The 21,706-nt window shown below is 37.1% G+C and overlaps 1 protein-coding gene across 1 annotated transcript in view; it reads left to right on the top strand.

Moving 5' to 3' along the window:
• PTGER3 (prostaglandin E receptor 3) overlaps positions 1 to 21,706 on the top strand; it is a 94,695-nt gene that overhangs the window by 34,887 nt on the left and 38,102 nt on the right. The window contains exon 2 of the mRNA XM_007537985.3: positions 1,935 to 2,114. Within this exon, the coding sequence (XP_007538047.1) occupies positions 1,935 to 2,114 (180 nt within the window). The remainder of the gene's footprint in view (positions 1 to 1,934; positions 2,115 to 21,706) is intronic.

The following is a 21,706-nucleotide window of genomic DNA, read 5'->3' as shown; positions in this document are numbered from 1 at the left end:
GTTTCACCATTCGTGAAGCTTTTCCCCTTTAGGTGAGGACCAGGGGCTTGAACTTGGGTCCTTATGAACTGTAATCTGTGTGCTTAACCAGGTGCACCACTGACTGCCTCCTAAACAGTGCTATGATTAGCAATCATATACAGATTTCCTAGTGTAGTAATTCAAGCAGTGTATCCCTAGCTGTAAGATCACTGAGAACTAGTAGATGAAACAGTGCACAGTTGTTTCCCACACTGATTGTTCCACTACTACTGTGAAAAAGAGACCTCATTACATTATATTTTTACTAGCATTCAGAAGAGTGACAAGTTCTCGCTTTTGTCAAACTAATGGGTGTAAAGTAAATAATTTTATTACATTTTACATTTTCTTAATGATTAATGAATTTGACCCTTTTTTCAGATGTACCTTTATTATTTTACCTTCTGTAGAAATCACAAACTTTCATGCACTATAATAGAAATATACTTATGTTATGTATGTTGTGTGCCATCTAATATTACACTCATGTATAAATCATACAATATATTCATTCACAAATATTTACTGAGCACCTGCTACCTGCCAAATATTAATATAAGCACTGGGAATAGCAAGTAATATCAAATTGTTAAATTCTTCCCCTGTAGGATTTGCATTCTAGTACATGTGGAATGAGAGGAGAAAGGTAGACCAAAAAAATATGACATGTGGTTTTAGTCATTATGGTTTAAGTTGAGCTCGGCCATTTTACATCATTAAGCCTCTGCTTCTATAACTTCAAAAAAAAAAAAAAAAAGAGAGATAGAGAGACCATATAGAATCTATGTATATTGTTTACTAGATGCAAATACAGAACTTGATACCTGGAAAATTTCAAGAATGGTTAAAAATTCTAATGGAAACAATAGTTGTTTTCTTTTTTTATATTTATTTATTCCCTTTTGTTGCTTTTGTTATCTACTGTTGTAGCTATTGATGTCACTGTTGTTGGATGCGACAGAGAGAAATGGAGAGAGGAGGGGAAGATAGAGGGGGAGAGAAAGACACCTGCAGACCTACTTCACCGCTTGTGAAGCAACTGCCCTGCAGGGGGGAAGCCGGGCCTCGAACCATGATCCTTTCGCAGGTCCTTGCGTCACTTGCGCTTAACCCGCTGCACTACCGCGGGACTCCCACAATAGTTGTTTTCTATCTTGCTTACCTTGCTTGTGTGCTTGCTTCTATTTTATTTTATTTTATTTTATTTTAATTTAATTTAATTTAATTTTATTTTATTTTTTCAGTTAGAACTACTAAAGTATGGTACTGGGTGCTGTCCCATTCAGTAATACACACATGTTACAATCTGTCAGGACCCAAGTTCAAGCCTTGGGGGGGAAGTTTCACAAGTGGTGGAGCAGTACTACAGGTATCTCTCCTCCTCTCTAAAACTCTATTGCCCCGCCCATCAAAAGAAAAAATTTGACTACTGACAGCAAAGGAGTTCTTACGGCTGCAATGAGCCTCAGCTATAACCCTAGTGACAAAAAAGGAAGAAAAAAAAAGAGGAGAAAAAGAGCTACTAAAGTTTAAGGTTAAATATGTTTTGGCTTTGCTGAAGTCTGAAGTATTGACTTTCATTTGAGTGTCAACCTACTAATGTTTTCTGCAACAAGATGGATTACTTTGGCTAAATTTGAGATGTTATTTTCAAGCTTCTTAAATCTCATCAAGAGCCTGAGAACATGCACTTTTTTGAAAAAATTTACTGTGTCAAATAGCCAAAAATGTTAGAAGATCTGTAGGAATGTCTTGTATAACCCAGGCCTTGTTCTGGGAGTGTAAATGTTAGTTAAAAGTAATCATTCCAGTTGAATGAGCAACTTATTGCAAGCTGACTATGTGCAAAGTACTGTGTAAAGATGCATGAGAACTTATTAATCTTTGAACAAATATTTGTCCTTCTTTCTTAGATAATGATGTTAAAAATGATCTTCAATCAGACTTCAGTTGAGCACTGCAAGACACAAACAGAAAAGCATAAAGAATGCAACTTCTTCTTAATAGCTGTTCGCCTGGCTTCACTGAACCAGATCTTGGATCCCTGGGTTTATCTGCTGCTAAGAAAGATCCTTCTTCGAAAGTTTTGCCAGGTAGCAAATGCTGTTTCCAGCTGCTCCAGTGATGGACAGAAAGGGCAGCCTATCTCATTATCCCATGAAATAATACAGACAGGAGCATGAAAGAGTCACAGCTTTTGCCAACAAATAGCTTAAACCTTACTGTGAATCATCTCCGGTATGCCACTGTTTATGCATTGAAGTGGAATTTTTGATATAAGGCTAAATGGTCTTAGAAGCATAGATAATCCCCTATGTGCCAAAAGTATTGAAACACAAACAAAGGGAAGTATATTAATAACAGTCTAGTACTTTGGGGTCACTACTGTTTGTAGCTTAATATGTGATTATTTATGGTATGAAAACATGTTTGATAAATTATCTTGATCTGTGTGGTGAGGGTTGAGATAGTTACATTCCTAGTAAACAGAGTACATGGGGGATTTAATGCATATATCCTTGCAGAAAAGGCAATGACTTGTTTTTGTTCAAGGATCTGAATTTCTGTGTTCTCTTTTACTTTTGTCTTCTTTCTCTCTGTTCCTATGTGTCTTTTTCCCCTTACATTTTTTCAAAAAGTTGTGCTATGGTAAAAATCTGTATAATGTATTTATCATAGTCAATGATACTGATGCAATTTAAATATTGATCAATTTGCTGCTAACCTTACAAAATTTAACTTTTGGATGAATTGGTGATTATGTTTAATGATTGTCCAAATAAGAACCAGTTAAATATATCAAATGTGACAGAATCTGTGACTATACAAATTCCTAGGTGACTTTTCTTTTGCATATATCTTTGATTCCTACACATCTGGAGATTCATGATACTGACCTTCAGAGTCAGCAAAATAATTATTTGGAATGCTGTTTAAGGACCGGAACATATATGTATTATATATATATGCGTGTGTGTGTGTGTATGTATGTATGTGTATACATACATACACACACATATACTTAGACTCTGGTATAAATATACACACCATGTATCTGTGTATATGCTCCATATAAATACATTATAAAGAGTCTACATACATAGTAATATATGTATTTATGTCTATATAAATTCTGGTTTATTGTCTTTCTTGAGTTTTCATGTAAAGTGTTCTCCAATCTTTTGATTATTTAAATATGTCTATACTAAGGTAGATACATATTTTGAAGGTTCTATAATGATTTTTCACATTTTGACCCATTAACAGGATAAGAAAATCAGTAACGGTTATCTCTCACAGTCTTTTCTTGGCTCTCCACTCAAAATAGCTCTATTGAAACATTTATTATTAAATAGTTTTCTTTCAGTCCACATGCATACAAACCTTTATATCTAAGCTTAATGTCTTTGTGAAACATATAGATCATTATATTAGATTTTGAGAATTACAAGCTGAAGAAATACCTCCATAACGAACACAGCATTCTTTCAAGTTAAGCCTACACAACACTTTTTTTTTTTTTCACTAAGGTTATGGCTGAGGCTTGGTGCTAGCACTATGAATCCACTGCTCTTGGTGGAAATGTTTTTTCCCATTTTATTGGATAGGACAGAGAGGAATTGAGAGGAGGGGGAGACAGATAGAGAGAGAGAGAGAAAGACATCTGCAGGTCTGCTTCACCTTGTTGAGGTGATTCCTGCCCACCCTTCCTGCAGAGGACTCTAACCGGGACCCATCCACGGGTCCTTCATGCTATGTGCGCCACTGTGCCACTGCCAGACCCCCTACCCCCACCCCCAAGAACACTTTTTATGCACTTTGGATTCATTTTGAAAATTCATTAAAATTTTCTTGTGATAGTTTTAAGGTGCAGTTATTTAATAAACACTTGAAATTTATTTGTACTTCTTTATAATGACTACAGATTTCTATGTATTGAGTTGACACTGGGATAGAATTAATTTTTTTTATTGCTATCAGGTTTATCACTGAGGTTCAGTGCCTGCATAATGAGTCCACTGCTCTTGGTGGCCATTTTTTCCCTTTCTTTTATTTGATAGGATACAGAGAAATTGAGAGGGAAGGGGTAGATACAAGGGTGGAGAGAAAGAGAGACACTTGCACCCTACTTCACCAGTTCTGAAGTTTCTACTTGAAGGTGGGGAACAGGTGCTTGAGCCCAGATCCTTGTGTATGATAACGTGTACACTCAGCCAGGTGTGCCACAGCCCCACCCCTAGAATTAATTTTAACTAGTACTTTATATTGTTAGGTTAATATTTATACTAGTCTAAATTAGTTGGAAATGATTTAGTGACCATGCCAAATTTAATGAAATGAAAATACACATCAAAAGTGTTTTTGTAATTTTTGATGATCCATATTTATTCCAGGTATTGGAAAAAGGATAATGCAACCAATATGAAAGTTCCATTATAAATCCCTCTATGCCATAAAATCAGGCTATGTGACAAGTTACCTCATGCCTCATTCCTATTTTAAGTCAACTTAAAAGAGACTTCATTTCTGCATTAGTCTTCTAACCTTAGTCTATACATTATATATTGATTATACATTGCATAGATGAATGATGTATGATTGGCTTATTTTTTCCAGCTTCTAGCACTATGCTTGACTATGAAAAGTGTTCAAGGCCTCTGGTGCTTCTGTGTGTGCTAAGTGTGTCTGTGACAGGATCAAGCCTGATTTCCTAATGGAAGAGCAGAAAATCACTATGAAAAAAAAAATCACTGTGAAGCACAGAGTCAGAAAGAATAAATAAAGAATGAAGCATTGTTAAGTAGCAAAAATTTTAAAAAGGAAATGTTCAATAAATATTTGTTCAGGGAATAGATGAATGAATTTCTGCCAAAACTGAGAGCACATTGACTGAGGCACCCACCATCTGATTCCTGCCATTACAACCCATCAGATAAAGGGACTGCTCTCTTATTTAATCACAGAAATCCAAATGTGTCTTCAACTGTGGTGTGTCATACTGCTGTGCAGCAAAGTACTTTATCTGCATCAACAATTTATAAGACTTATATTTCCAAGTTGTAGTGATTAATTACTGTCCAAAGAAATATCAGTTTCTTTAAACCACAGAAAGACAAAAGGCAAAGCAGAGTCAAACTTCTCAACTACAAAATACATTTTTGCTCAGGGATACACAGAGTACACCCAGGGCAGTTTCTGAACACATCTGAGAAGGAGATAGAAGAGGAGAAGTATGTAAGTGGCATGTAAGTTTTGTTATCTAAGCAGTCATTTGTGAGTCCAGGGAAAACCTGATAAGAAAAATAAATGTCCAAATGACTTCATTTGCAGATGACAGTCGAGGCTCTATTTCAAATATGTTGCAGAGGTCTTAGCTATGATTAGGAAATGGAAATGTGAAGCCATTGGAGTAGAGTATTTCTGTTCCCAAGTTTCAGTTCACTAGCCTTATTCACTACTGCTCATTAATTTATTCATGCATATATCAGAATAGGAAAATGCATGCATAAATGATGACAAAATCATAGACCTGAAGGCATTGTTCTACTTCATTTAAATACACACATATATTTATTTATTGGTTGTGAAAAGAAGTTGAGAGAAGGGAAAGACAGAGAATCAGGAAATAGGAACTTCTACAAGATTCCTTCATTCCCGCAGGTGGGGACTGGAGGCTTGAACCCAGGTCTTTGCCCATTGTGATGTGTGCACTCAGCTGGGCACACCACCACCTGGCCCCCAACACATTGTTTAAGAGACTTAATTAGCCACATGGAAGTAAGTAAGTGAGGCAATGGAGAGATAGCTCAGCAGGAAGGGTGAAAGTATTATTATATATGTGGTTGGGGTTCAAACTCCAGCACCAGTAGTGGGGTCAGAGCAATGGGGGAGGAAGTCTCCAGTGTAGTATATCTGTTTCTCTATTATCTCTCTCCATCTCTCTGTCTGAGTGAAAAAGATAAAAATGGCCTAGGAGTGGTGAAATTGCCCGAGTGTGAGACTCAAACTTATGCTAAAATGTATGTTAAGTCATTTATTGCAGATTTTGGAAAACATTCCTGACTTTTCAAACATTGAGTTTATAAAACAATGCTGTGTCACAGGAAATGATGACATTATATCCAAAAAAAGTAGCTTATTATTATTATTATTATTATTGCCTCCAGGATTATTGCTGAGGCTGGGTACCTGCACTCGAATCCACTGCTCCTGGAGGCCATTTTCCCCTTTTGTTGCCCTTGTTTATCATTGTTGTTGTTTTTATTATTGTTGTTGTTGGATAGGACAGAGAGAAATCGAGAGAAGAAGGGAGGACAGAGAGGGGGAGAGGAAGATAGACACCTGCAGACCTGTATCACTGCTTGTGAAGCAACCATCCTGCAGATGGGGAACCGGGGGCTCGAACTGGGATCCTTAGGCTGGTCCTTGTGATTTGAGCTATATGCGCTTAACCCACTATGCTACCACCCAACTCCCAACAATCTACTTAAAAAAATATTTTACTTATTTTAATACTGTGAAAGATAGGAGGAGAAAGAGAAAGAACCAAACATCACTCTGGTACATGTGCTGTCAGGAACTGAATTTGGGACCTCATGCTTGAGCGTCCAGTGCTTTATCCATTGCTCTACCTCCCGAACCACGAGCAGTTTACTTTTTAAAAAAAATATAGGTATAATGGATAACTATAAAACATTTAAAACTGAAGAAACAAATATGTTTTCTCAAGGTTTACTAAATATGCACAGTGCTATATAGCAGGCTATTTTAAATAAATGTATTGTTTCATCATACCAAATTTATACAAATGAGTTAAAAAGTGCACATGTATTTCTGCTTTGCACTTCTTTCTCATACAAAGATCTCTTCATACTTCAGAATAAAATTCCATAAATTCATGTAAAATTTAAATTTATATAAAAGACCCCATGACTATACTGGTATTAAATAATACACAAATTAAAACTGATAAACACTATTTTAATAGGGTGGTCAATCTGTCCCATTATTCAGATATTAGAATTTCAAGTGGGTTAGGCTTTTTTAGTTATTTTAACTTTTTTTTTTAAAATCAGGGCACTGATCAGCTGTGCTCTCTGTAGTGCCAGGAATCAAACTGTAATCTCTTAGATGCAAGTACAGTACTTTTTATACTTCTTTTGGTTTTAATCTCAAAATAAAGACTAAATTTTCTGTCTTCCTCATTTCAACAGTTATTTAAATAGTTCTTTTGTAGTAAGATTAAGCCAGTGACAGAAAATAGAATTTTTTTATTTGAAAATTTAAGCTTAAGGTATTACCTACTTATTTTTGTTCTTTAATCCCAGAATCGCCTTTTCATATACACAGGGTGGTTGAAGCCAACTGACAGAGATAACTATATAAGCCTTTATTACAAACATATTAAAAGTTTAATATGGAATAATTAAAATTTCTTTGTTTTACTTGTATAAAACTGTTAGGCTACCTACATGCCAGATCTCAGTCCAAAGAGTTGTTTGTTTACTTCTGGCTTTGTTTTTGTATGTTGCAAAATCTAATAATATTTGGATCTAAGTAAATGTACAAAAATATGTAATGAATCACATTGTATTATTTGAAAAATGAGAATATTTGACACTGTGGCTAATTTCATGGTCTGTTTTCTGAACTTTAATAAATGTTATAAAAGGTTACATATATCTATCATATTTCATAATATATGATGGGGCCTATTTGCAAAATTTGAAAATCCATCTAAAATTCATATATATATATATATATATATATATATATATATATATATATGTTAAGAAGTTGATATCACCTCAGTATTCTAAGACAACACACAGGTGGTGATTCTACATGAAGCAGAATTAGGGAACATTTTAAAATTAAACTCTTCTTATAGCTGTTATTTATATTGGCATTAATTCCATGAGCAAATTCATAATCACTTGAATTACTCCTACCCAAAAGGCCTTGACTTTATGATGAATTAGCATTAATGATTGTCCGATAAAACCTTGCCTCCTTTAATTTTTATTTATTTATTTATTTATTTATTTATTTATTATTATTATTTTCTGCCAGAACACTGTTCAGCTCTGGTTTTTGGTGGTGTGGGGAACTGAACCTGGGACTTTGGAGTCGCAGACATGAGAGTCTCTTTGCATAATCATTATGCTGTCTACCTCCACCTGAATCTTGCTTCCTTTGAATGTCTTTTTAAGTGGGCTCACTTAGACTCTAGCTGAAGAAATGAAAAGAGTAGAACTGGGTGACTTTGTCCTTAAAAATAAGGAAGGAAAGACTGACATTATAGACAACTATGACATTTTTTAACGAGTCTAGAATTAGATGTTTACATATATATATTTTATAAATATATAAATTGTGCATTTATATATTAATGCATATGTAAAATTTATTTATCATTAGTGAAAAGGTATTCAATATTAATGAATGGTATTAGTGGCTGGTATTCAATATTAATGGAGATAAGAAATAAGACTATGAAAATTATATAAGAATTTTTATGGCATTCAGATCATAACTAGTCTGTGTATTAATAAATATATATGAATATGATCTTTACTATTGAGTACAAGGTTATAAAATTATAAAGATGTACTTCCACACCACACCTACCACCAAAATTTTGTGCTTTTTCCACCCTGCAAGTCTTAGAGACAGTTTGCAGTTCAGCTACTTATGTTTGGAAGTTAATGCTTTTGAATTCTCCACATTCCACATATGAGTGAAACTAACTTGTACTCCCATACTTATCTGAGTAAGCATAATCATGTCAAGTTCCATCCATTTTGTCCTGAAGGATACTATCATGTTGTTTAATTTTAAGTAGTAATCCATTGAAAATTCATATATGTCCCATGGCTTATTTATCCAGTTGTCAGAGGGTGGGTATTTAAGTTGCTTCCACCTTATAGCTTTTGTGAACAGTGTAGTTATTAACACAGAGGTATATGCATCTTTTCAAATTAGTGTAGTCATGTCCTTTGGCTAAGGCTTTATTATATTTTATTTTATTAGTGACTTAAGAATGATCAACACGACTGTAGGATAATTCCATACAATTCCATACAATTCCCACCATCAGAGTTCTGTATTCTATCCCCTCCATTGGAAGCTTTCTTTCTTTCTTTTTTAAATCAGAGCACTGTTCAGCACTGGTTTATGGTGGGGTATGGAATATTGAACCTGGGACTTCAGAGTTTCTTCAGACTTCAGGCATGACAGTCTGTTTGCATAACCATTATGCTATCTACCGCTGCCTGGCTTTCCTATTCTTTATCCCTCTGGAAGTATGGACCAAACATCTTTATGGGGTGCAGAAGGTGGGAGGTGTGGCTTTTGTAATTGCTTCTCCACTGGACATGGGCATTGACAGGTTGATCCATATCCCTAGTCTGTTTCTATCTTTCCCTAGTGGGGCGGGGCTCTGGGGAGGTGAGGTTCCAGGACACACTGGTGAGGTCATCTGCCCACGGAAGTCAAGTTGGCATTATGCATCTACAACTTCTTAGCTAAAAAGCTTTAGGAAATAAAGCAGAACAAATTGTTAAATATCAGAAACTTAAAGTTAATTTGGAGTCTTAATGTTGGAAGAAGCTAGAAGTCTATTTTAGCTATATTCTAAGGGACCCATGACTTTACTAATTTTTGCCAGAGCCCCTCAGATAACATGCCAGTGGGCTAAAAGTATTTTCTGGGAAGATGATGTCAGAGTTGGGAATAGGACTAGAAAGCTGGGTCAGGTCAGACCAAATATTTTCCAAATATGGGAAAAATATATAAGTATTGTTAATGGTAAACCCGATCTGATCTGGGGTCCATGTCTATCTATACTTAGCACATGAGTTTGTGTAACCTCAGCATCCCTGTTGGTCTGAGGTCACTTTCCATGGTCACAGCTAGGAACATTCTAAGCTGCACTCATTTCAAAACCAGTCTTCCTCAAGTGACAGAGTAGGTTGACCCAGCCTCCCTTCGGAGAGTGGGGAGGTCCCTACTGTTATTGTTCTACATTGAGGACAAGCTCCTGTAGAGATAGGTCATATTTTTTAAAAGGAAGTCAACAAGTAGATTTTAAGTCAAATGGAGAGATAACCTTCAAAACATACTGCTTAATAAATCCTTTCTTACTTATCCCATTTTCTAGTCTTTTAAGCAATGGAAGCAGAAAGAATTTATAATTTCATGTTTTATATTTTATAATTCCTAAAATGAGAATTCTTTTGAAAGAATTAAAATGTACAGCCCGGGAGCTAACACAGCAATTTATGCAACAGAAGTTCACACCTGAGGTTCAGAGACTCCGGGTTCAATCCTTGCCACCACTATAAACTATAGCTGAACAGTGGTCTTATAAAACAAGTTAAAAGAGGGGGTCAGTGGTAGCACAGAGGGTTAAGTGCACATGGTGTAAAGTGCAAGGACCAGCATAAAGTTCTTGGTGCAAGCCCCTGGCTCCCCACCTGCAGGGGGGTTGCCTGACAAGCGGTGAAGCAGGTCTTCAGGTGTCTTTCTCTCCCCCTTTCTGTCTTCCCCTCCTCTCTTGATTTCTCTTTGTCCTATCCAACTACAATGACACCAATAACAACAATTATAATAACCACAACAGCGATAAAACAACAAAGACAGCAAAAAGGAAAAATTAAACAAGTTAAAAGTAAAATAATAATCGGGGGCCGGGTGGTAGCACACTTGTGTTAAGCACACATAGAACAAAGCACAATGACCTGTGCAAGAATCCAAGTTCTAGTCTCAGGGTCCCTACCTACAGGGAGGTCACTTCACAAGTGGTGAAGCAGATCTTCAGGTGTCTTTCTCCCTCTCTCTTTTCCCCTCCTCTCCCAATTTCTGTCTCTCCTATCCAGTAACAGCAACAACAATGGAAAAAAGATGGCCTCCAGGAACAGTGGATTCAGATTCGTAGTACAGGCACCGAGCCCCCAGTGATAACCCTGGAGGCCAAAATAAATAAATAAATAAATAAAGCTTATACAGGTTGAATTGTGATCAAATACATTACAATACCATAAACTGTACATTTGGTTCTCTATAAATCCAATTCAATAAGATATATACCTTGTTCATTAATATTTCACACATCTTCCTTATTAAGGAATATATTTATTTTCGAAATATTTCAATTAATCAATTCTTACTACAAACAATCCATAGTGTGTGTTTATATATTTCTTCTTGACATATTTCTTCATTAGGTCTTATCCTGAACCCCCAGTTACATTGTCTTCAATCTATTGAAACGTTTTATAAATATGAGAAGGTAGCAGAAAAATTTACTACTGGTGAAGCCAAGATTGTCTTAAAAGAAGAGAGAGAACAACTTCATATTTCTAATATGTCAATGCCCAAACATCTGAATCAGATATGAGCTTGTTTTTAATGTCTGCTTTGATGAAATAATTTTATTATGAAAGTAAAGATAATAAGGAAAGATATTACCATAAGGAACAAATTAGTCTTTTCATGTTTCTTTAAGAATTCTGAGATGATTCCATGCCTAACATTATTTTTAAAACGTGTAATTCTACCATTATTTTGGCAGTTGGTTTAGAATTAGAATATTTTGGCCCTCTTTTCTTCACATTAAAGTGAATCATCTAGGTAATCCACAGTTCTTAATCTCCAGACTTTTAATAGTCACTTGAAATCATTTCTTTTGGTAGTTTTCAGTGTCTGAAGAAACAAAAACTAAAGCAGAAAAATGAAAATGTCTTACTGCTACACTTCAGCGTTCTTTCAACTTTTGAAAAGATACGTGCTTAGGCATGAGAGTTGAGGCTGAGAAAATAGAGAAAAACATATAGAGGAAAACCTACTCATTTACCACTTGCTAAAATTCTTTAACCCTTTTGGTCAGATCACAGAAGCCAAGAGAGGTAGATGCTACTTTTGTCTTTACACACTTGTCTATCACTGGAATAGAATGAGGCATGGCTAGTGTGCAGTTTTGTTTTTGTTTTTTTTAAATAGGATCACACATGAAGGAAACCAGGCAGTGGCACAGCTAATTGAGCACACATGTTATGATGCACAGGGATCCTGGTTCAAGCCTTGAGTCCTTACCCGCAAGGGCAAAGCTTCTTGAGCAAAGAAGCAGTGTTGCAGGTTTCTCTCCCATTCTCTCTCTCCCTCTCTCTCCTCCTTTTTCCTTTAGATTTCTGTCTCTATCCAATAAATAAGTAAATACATAGATGAAATATTAAAATCAGTATTAGGTTCACTTCAGGCACTAGTGACTACTAAACTCTTTTTATTCTAAATCTATTTTATAATCACATGTTAATATTATGAAGTATTTTATAATCTTTTTTTATCAAAAGTCATTGTTTGAATAGAGTAAAATTGAACATGTATCTAAGAAAACAGTTTTAAAATAGGTAATAATTAGCTTTATCTCTTTACAGTAAATGAATATATTTAGGTGGTATATCTAAGTACAAACTGAAATCATTGGTTTCATAATCAGTAATATAAAATTCAGTATAAAAAGCTTTTATTTCTCCATTTCTCTTAGTGCCTTATTCTTATGCACTTGTCTAAATGAAAAGGTATACTTTTGTCACCTTTATGAAAACATTTTGAAAAGTAAAATGTGTTTTAGCATATCTTCTCATATGTTTTAATGGCTGGTCTTCACTATTAATGGAGACAAGAAACAAAAGGGACTATAAAAAGTATATCAGAATTTTTATGGCATTCAAATCATAGCTAGTCTGTGTGTTTAGTAAATTTTTATTATTTATGCTGGTTTTTGTCAATGGAAAATAAAGTTGAATGTTATGAAATGTCCCTGTCTTTTTTTCCTGATGCCAACTAATGCCAGGAATATTTTACTTTCAGATGTATTGTATTGCTGAAATTCTATGTGGGGTGCTTTGTATGAACAGCAGCATAATGCAATAATAAAATAGCATTATGCTTTCTGAAACAATGAAATATTTTTATGATTTTATATTCTACAATGATAGGCAGTAAAAATATTATTGGTTTATTGGAAACCTGAGAGGATCTCTTCTGTTTTAATATGATCCTCTTCATATTATAATTAACAGAATTTTTAATACAAAAGCACGCTTTAGAATATTCTAAATTGGGGGGAGTCGGGCTGTAGCGCAGCGGGTTAAGCGCAGGTGACGCAAAGCACAAGGACCGGCATAAGGAACCTGGTTCGAACCCCGGCTCCCCACCTGCACAGGCGGTGAAGCAGGTCTGCAGTGTCTATCTTTCTCTCCTCCTCTCTGTCTTCCCCTCCTCTCTCCATTTCTCTCTGTCCTATCCAACAACAACAATAATAACTACAACAATAAAAAAACAAGGGCAACAAAAGGGAATAAATAAATAAAATAAATATTTTAAAAAAATTAAAAAAAAAAGTATTCTAAATTGGGAGCCCGGCGGGGGTAGCGCTGCGAGTTAAGCGCAAGTGGTGTGAAGGGCAAGGACCGGTTCGAACCCGGCTCCCCACCTGCAGGGGAGTCGCTTCACAGGCGGTGAAGCAGGTCTGCAGGTGTCTACCTTTCTCTCCTCCTCTCTGTCTTCCCCTCCTCTCTCCATTTCTCTCTGTCCTATCCAACAATGACGACAACAAGAATAACTACAACAATAAAAAAAACAGGGCAACAAAAGGGAATAAATAAAACAATATATTATAAAAAAAATAATATTCTTTGAATGACATAGTGGGGGTTGTATTGTTAAATGGGAATCTGGGGGATGTTATGCATGTACAAACTATTGTATTTACTGTTGAATGTAAAACATTAATTCCCCAATAAAGAAATAAATTATAAAAAAAAAGAATATTCTAAATTTAGTTCTTGCTCCTACCACAAATTCTAAAGTAGTATATAGGCAGCAGATATAAGAATTTTCCTTGGGCTGGGGAGACAGCATAATGGTTATGCAAGACTTTCATGCCTGAGGCTCTGAGGTTCCAGGTTCAATTCCCAGCATCACTTAAAAGCCAGAACTAAGCAGTACTCTGGGCTCTCTCTCTCTCTCTCTCTCTGTGTATCTTTCTCATTAAAAATAAATAAATAAAATATTAAAAAACTTTACTTGCTTATTGTCAGGCCCTTTAACAAGCCAGTACCTGGGTTTTAGTGTGAATTGGGTTGCCCCTACTCTGTTTCATTTGTGGATTCAGATCACTCTACTGCTTTCTTCTTCTTCTTTTTTAAAAGTTTTATTTATTTATTTATTCCCTTCTCTTGCCCTTGTTTTATTGTTATAGTTATTGATGTTGTTGCTGGGTAGGACAGAGAGAAATGGAGAGAAAAGGGGAAGACAGAGAGGGGGAGCAAAAGATAGACACCAGAAGACCTGCTTCACCAACTGTGAAAGGACTCCCTGGCAGGTGAGGAGCCAGGGGCTCAAACTGGATACTTACTCTGGTCCTTGCACTTTGCAGCCACCTGCGGTTAACCCGCTGTGCTACTGCCCTGTTCCCTGCTTTCTTCTTTAGTGAAGGAAGTTTCCTAGAATGTAGACATAAAAGTCACTCTTGTTGGAAGTCGGGCTGTAGCACAGCGGGTTAAGCGCAGGTGGCGCAAAGCACAAGGACCGACATAAGGATCCCGGTTCGAACCCCGGCTCCCCACCTGCAGGGGTGTCGCGTCACAGGCGGTGAAGCAGGTCTGCAGGTGTCTATCTTTCTCTCCTCCTCTCTGTCTTCCCCTCCTCTCTCCATTTCTCTCTGTCCTATCCAACAACGACAACAACAATAGTAACTACAACAATAAAACAACAAGGGCAACAAAAGGGAATAAATAAATAAAATAAATATTTTAAAAAAGTCACTCTTGTTAAAAGTAGCACATTGAATGTGGCTTCCTTCCTCCTAAGAAAAGATATCTAGGGAGAACTTTTTACCTGCTTCCTTCCACAGAGTCTAAGGCCATTAACCAGATTTTTATGCTCTTTACAGTTTCTGTTTTATTTATTTGCGTTTTAGATAGCCATCATTCTGACTAGGTTTTTCTTTTTAAATATATTTTATTAGTGATTTAATAGTGATGAACAAGATTGTTGCATAAATGGGGTACAATTCAATACAATTCCCACCACCAGAGGTCTGTATCCCATCCCCTCCATTGGAAGCTTTCCTATTGTTTGTCCTTCTGCAAGTATGGACTGAAGATCTTTATGGTGTGCAGAAGGTGGGAGGTTTGGCTTCTGTAATTGATTCTCTACTGGATGTGGGCATTGACAGATTGATCCATGCTCCCAGCCAATATCTATCTTTTCCAGCTGGGGTAGGGTTCTGGGGAGGTGGGGTTCTAGGATCATTGGCTAAGTCATCTACCCAGGTTGGTCAGGTTGGCATTATGGTAGTAGCATCTGCAATTTGTTGGTTGAAAAAAATTTTTTTTTTTTTTTGCCTCCAGGGTTATTGCTGTGGCTCATTGCCTACACTATGAATCCACTGCTCCTGGACACTTTTTTTTTTTCTCATTTTGTTGCCCTTGTTTATTGTTGTTGTTGTTATTGTTGTCGTTACTGTCATTGTTGTTGGATAGGACAGAGAGAGATCCAGAGAGGAGAGGAAGACAGAGAGGGGCAGGGAAAGACACCTGCAGACTTGCTTCACCACTTGTGAAGCAACACCCCTGCAGTTGGGGAGCCCTGGGCTTTAATTGGGATCCTTAAGCCAGTCCTTGCACTTTGCACCATGTGGCTTAACCAGCTGCACTACTGCCCCAGGCCCTCTTGAAAAGTTTTAAGATTTAAAGCAGGGCTAATTGTTTAATATTCAGAAACTTAAAGGTAAGAATGTATCAGATGAGATTTGGGGCCTTCATGTTGGAAGAAGCAGGAAGTTTATTTTAGGTATATTCTAAGGGGCCCATGACTTTACTAATTTTTGCCAGAGCCTCTCAGATAACATGCCAATGGGCTAAAAGTATTTTCTAGGAAGATGATGTCAGAGTTGGGAATAGGACTATAAAGCTGGATCAGGTCAATGAGTAGCTCCCAAATATGGGAAAAGTATGTAAGTATCATTAATGGTAAACCCCATTGATCTCATCTAGGACTCATGTCTATCTGTACTTAGCACATGAGCTTGTGTGACCTCAGCATCACCGTCAATCTGAGCCCGCATTCTAGCTGGTTGAGAACATAGGTTACAGTCAGTGTGCAAGGACCCAGATTCAAGGACCTGGGTTCCCTCAGTCCCTACCTGCAGGGGAAAAGCTTTGCAAGTGGTGAAACAGTGTTTCAGGTGTTTCTCTATCTCTCCTCCCCTCTATTCCCCCTTCTCTCTCAATTTCTGGCTGTCTCTGTCTAATGAATAAATAAATAAATAAATAAATAAATAAATAAATATAATAGGAAACATTTAAGATAAAAAAGTGGCCCAGGAGATAGCACAATGGATAAAGCATTGGACTCTCAAGCGTGAGGCCCTGAGTTCAATCCCCAACGCACATGTTCCATAGTGATGTCTAGTTCTTTCTCCTGTCTTTTTCATTAATAAACAAAATATTTTTAAAAAGAGAGAGAGTAGTGCAGTTTCTACCATTGTTGTTTTACATTGAGGGCCAGGTCCTGTAGAAGCCCACAAGAGGGTTTTGCTTTGTTTTGAATGCAATGGATCAAGCCCTGAACTGTATATATGTGAGACTTGCATTCTACTGGCTCTAATGATTCTCTAGTCCCTGGTTATCTGCTTGATATTTCAGGCATTTCCACAATAATGCTAGTGAACCTACGTGCCATAAAGTATGACATTATCCAGTTTGATATCCTTGGAAGACATGGATTCTAACATACTTGGGAACTACTGTTCTTACCTGTGCAAATCCAGTTTGAAGGATAGGTACATATAACCCCAACTCAGTCCTCCAGGCTTGCTCTTTCCTTCAACATAAATAATGTGCATAAATATTGCTTTATGCACCCATTTTATCCCAAGCATTCTAGTCAACAGCAAGCTGAAATAATTAACAACTTTCAATTAGTTTATACTCTCAGGGGAATAAGAAACAATTAGACTAGAGCTGTGTGTGTGTGGTTACCATGAGTTGATAGTATTGGGGAAAGAATGCTAACATAGAAAATTATTTCCTGTAGGTGACAATAGCCTGTCTTTCAGAGAAAGGACTGAGTGTTAACAGGGGAGGATAGAGCATTTTATGATATTTTTTCTACTTCTCTCTGCCCAAAGAATTACAAGTTTCAAAGTAATGAAATTATCTAGCTTCTGGTAACCATGTGAGACATGTGGGTCTAAGTAGTAAAAAACATTATAGCCTTTAAGAATAAAATGATATTGTCTTAGGGTAGGATTTCTTGTCCTCAGTACTGTTAACACACTGTTTTAGACAAGTATTTGATTGGAGCGTGGTGTTTCTTATGTATTATATGATTAGTAGCCTGCTGATTAGTTATCTACCTATTTTATAACAGTAATATCTCATTAGCTGTGATCATTGAAAGTTCAGATATTTCCAGGTTTATGATGACTGACATCTTTTCTCTTAGTTGAAAACCTCTGCCTTTAGGGCATGGTCCATGGCCATCAAGAAAAGTGCCATGAGTTTAGGAGTTTGTAGGAGGAAGAAGCTATCTGTGTGATTTTTGTCCCTGATAAGCACCAATCTGGTATTTCCTAAGGCAACTGGCATTAAAATGTCAGTCTGTGTCTGACTGCACAAAAATGTGGCACTACCACTATAACAAAGCCTTGATCACCACAGTCCCTGATCCACTTCCGTAATCACATAAACCTATTCAGAGTTTTGAAGAGGTCCAATTTCTCCAAAAGTATCATCTTTCTATTGATGCCTCCAATCCTTATTTTGTTCTTGATAAGAGGCCCTACGGGTTATATGTCTCTCAAAGGAATAGCTAAAGAGAATGAATTATTTATACCAGCACTTAAAAAAACCCTGCTGTAATTCCTTTTCATTAAGTTCATGTTTCTAGATAGGTGCCTTGTGCAGAGAGAACTAATTTACCTAACTGTCATTAATGGCATTTTTGCCAATTTGGTCTACATAACAAAGCTGCTGTAGATTTAATCTTAAAGACAATTTTTTGACAGTTGTATTCTGGACAAACGTCTCTTTACTAGGGACTGCATTTCTGAATTTGTGTCAATCTATACTATGCCTTAAGCATAAAGGTATTTTAATATATTTTGGTAGCAGAGTTCAAGTCATGATCATATAGTTTCATGACCTCTGGCTTATATAAAATAGGAAATTGGATTTTATTAAATATTAAAACCCAAGTGACCAGAAAATAAAATTAGTGTAATATCAATTTTTGAAGCCAGAAAGAAAGGGCTGTGGGGTCAGCAAAATAGCTCACTTGCCTAGTGTACTGGTTTTGCCATGTGTGCTACCCAAGTTTGATCCCAGTCCCTACCATACTAAAGAAAGCTTTGGTGCTATGGAATCTTTCCCTCTCTATATATGTCCCTGTCTCTTTCTATATGGGAAAAAAAGTTATCTTGGAGTGGTGAAGCCCCAGCAATAACATAAACAGACAAACAGAAAACCAACAAACAAAGCCAGAATAATCAATGGTAAAATCAATTTTTCTTATGTCATTTGTTGAAAGAAGACTTTGTATATAATATGCAAGGCTATTTGTTTGAGAAGAACACAGGAAGAAAATAAAATCTTTCACCATTAGGTGAGACATTTTAAAATTAGATTTGACTAGAACAGACTGTATTTTTTTTTATTTAAGAAAGGATTAATTAACAAAACCATAAGGTAGGAGGGGTACAATTCCACACAATTCCCACCACCCAATCTCCATATCCTACTCTCTCCCCTGATAGCATTCCCATTCTCTATCCCTCTGGGAGCATGGACCCAGGGTCATTGTGGGTTGCAGAAGGTAGAAGGTCTGGCTTCTGTAATTGCTTCCCCGCTGAACATGGGCATTGACTGGTCGGTCCATACTCCCAGTCTGCCTCTCTCTTTCCCTAGTATGGTGGGTCTCTGGGGAAGCGGAGCTCCAGGACACATTGGTGGGGTCTTCAGTCTAGGGAAGCCTGGCCGGCATCCTGATGACATCTAGAACCTGGTGACTGAAAAGAGAGTTGACATACAAAGCCAAACAAATTGTTGAGCAAATATGGACCCAAAGCTTGGAATAGTGGAGAGGAAGTGTTAGGGGGGTACTCACTGCAAACTCTAGTGTACTTCTGCTTTCAGGTATATATTTTGCAGTAGTTTACGGATACGTGTGAACATAAGCTCTCTCTCACAGAAACTGGTGTATATCTAGGTTTTGGGACTTTGTTAGAAAGTGAACCACCTGAGATGGAACTAGAGTATACTATGAAAGGAAAGGTCTCACCCAAGTAATGAAGCTGAAGGACTGTCATTCCACACGTGAAGTCTCTGGACACAGTCTGAAGTGAAGCATGTTGAGGTGGCAATCGTTGCGTTGGTTAGGTTGTGATCAGCAGTTGCAATATTATTTGATATGGATTGGGCGAGGCATACGGGAAAGTGGGCCCTATCCAAGGGTTCCAGGACTGGGGGAAGTAGAGGCTCTATAGTGGAGATGTGAGGTTCCTGCTGTCTTAGGGTTCCAAAAGACAATCGATAGTTAATGTCATCATCACATTAATTGGTAATTGGGTTAACTTTGAAAAGTCCTTTTGTTAGGTTTTGCTGTACAGTACCCAGTATCTTGTATATAGATGTGCTATTGGTTGCTTCTGATCTACTTGGTCTAGGCTTTTGAGAGAGTCTGCATATCAATTACACAGCCTATATATTGAAAAGATTCAGTTTGTGTTTTGTAAAACTTCGAGACATACAATTAATTTTCCCCCTCTTGTATTAATTAACTAGTGATGTATATGACTACATTTTACTAGGAGTGTACATAAACACCATTCCCACCACCAAAAGACTGTGACCCATCCCTCCCACCCACTCCCACCCCCCACTGTCCCAGGAAGCTGCATGTCTACCCCTCACCACAGGGATTTTACTTTGATGCCCTACTTACAATTTGATCAGGTCCTGATTTTTGTTTCCCTTTCAGATCTTCTTCCTCAACTTCTGTTGATGAGTGGGATCATCCCATCCTCATCTTTATCTTTCTGACTTAGCTCACTTAACATAATTCCTTCTAGCTCTGTCCAAGATGGGTCAGAGAAGGGGGGTTCATTGTTCTTGATACTGCATAGTATTCCATTGTGTATATATACCACAGCTTTCTCAGCCACTCATCTGTTGTTGGGCACCTGGGTTGCTTCCAGGTTTTAGCTATTATGAATTGTGCTGCTATGAACATAGGAGTACACACCTCTTTTTGGTTGGATGTTATGGAGTCCTTGGGGTATAACCCCAGGAGAGGAATTACTGGATCATATGGAAGGTCCATGTCTAGCCTTCTGAGAGTTTTCCAGACTGCTCTCCACAGAGGCTGTACCAATTTACATTGCCACCAGCAATGTAAAAGGGTTCCTCTGTCCCCACAACCTCTCCAGCATTTGTTGCTGCTGTCCTTTTTGATGTATGCCATTCTTATAGGAGTGAGGTGGTATCTTAGTGTTGTCTTAATTTGCATTTCTCTGACAATCAGTGACCTAGAGCAGTTTTTCATATGTTTGTTAGCCTTTTGGATCTACTCTGTAGTGAATGTTTTGTTCATATCCTCTGCCCATTTTTGGATGGGGTCATTTGCTTTTTTGGTGCTCAGTTTGCTGAGCTCTTTATATATTTTGGTGATTAGTTTCTTGTCTGATGTATGGCATGTGAAGATCTTCTCCCATTCTGTGAGAGGTCTCTTTGTTTGTTTAATAGTTTCTTTGGATGTGCAGAAGCTTTTCAATTTGATGTAGTCCCATTGGTTTGTTTCTGCTTTAGTCTTCCTTGCAATTGGGTTTGATTCATCAAAGATGTCCTTGAGGTGTATGTGGGAAAGTGTTTTACCAATGTTTTCCTCTAAGTATTTGATTGTTTCTGGTCTGGCATCCAGGTCTTTGATCCATTTGGAGTTGACTTTTGTTTCTGGTGAGATAAAGTGGTTCAAGTTCATTCTTCTGCATGTTACAACCCAGTTTCCCCAGCACCGTTTATTGAAGAGAGCCTCCTTTTTCCATTTAATCCTTTGGGCCCCCTTATCAAAGATTAGATGCCCATAGGTGTTGGGATTTACTTCTGGGCTTTCAATTCTGTTCCACTGGTCTGTGTGCCTATTTTTGTTCCAGTACCATGCTGTTTTGATGATGATGGCTTTATAATATATTTTAAGGTCTGGGAGTGTTATGCCTCCATTTCTGTTTCTTTTCCTCAAGATGGTTTTGGCAATTCTAGGTGTTTTCAGGCTCCAGATAAATGATTGTAGTGTTTGTTCTATTCTCTTAAAGAAGCTTGGTGGAACTTCGATGGGTATTGCATTAAATTTGTATATGGCTCTGGGGAGAATATTCATTTTGATGATATTTATTCTTCCAATCCATGAGCATGGGATATCTTTCCATTTCTTGGTATCAGTTTCTATTTCCTTGAGTAGTGACTCATAGTTTTCAGTATATAAGTCTTTCACTTCTTTGGTCAACTTTGTTCCTAGGTATTTGATTGATTTTGCTGAAACAGTAAATGGGAGTGATTTCTGGATGTCTTCTTCTTCAGATTTAGTGTTTGCATAAAGAAATGCCACTGATTTTTGTACA

This window comes from Erinaceus europaeus, chromosome 11, assembly GCF_950295315.1.
Source record: "Erinaceus europaeus chromosome 11, mEriEur2.1, whole genome shotgun sequence".
Lineage (NCBI taxonomy): Eukaryota > Metazoa > Chordata > Mammalia > Eulipotyphla > Erinaceidae > Erinaceus > Erinaceus europaeus.
The sequence above is the reverse complement of the archived record's forward strand: the minus strand, read 5'-3'. Positions and strand labels throughout refer to the sequence as shown.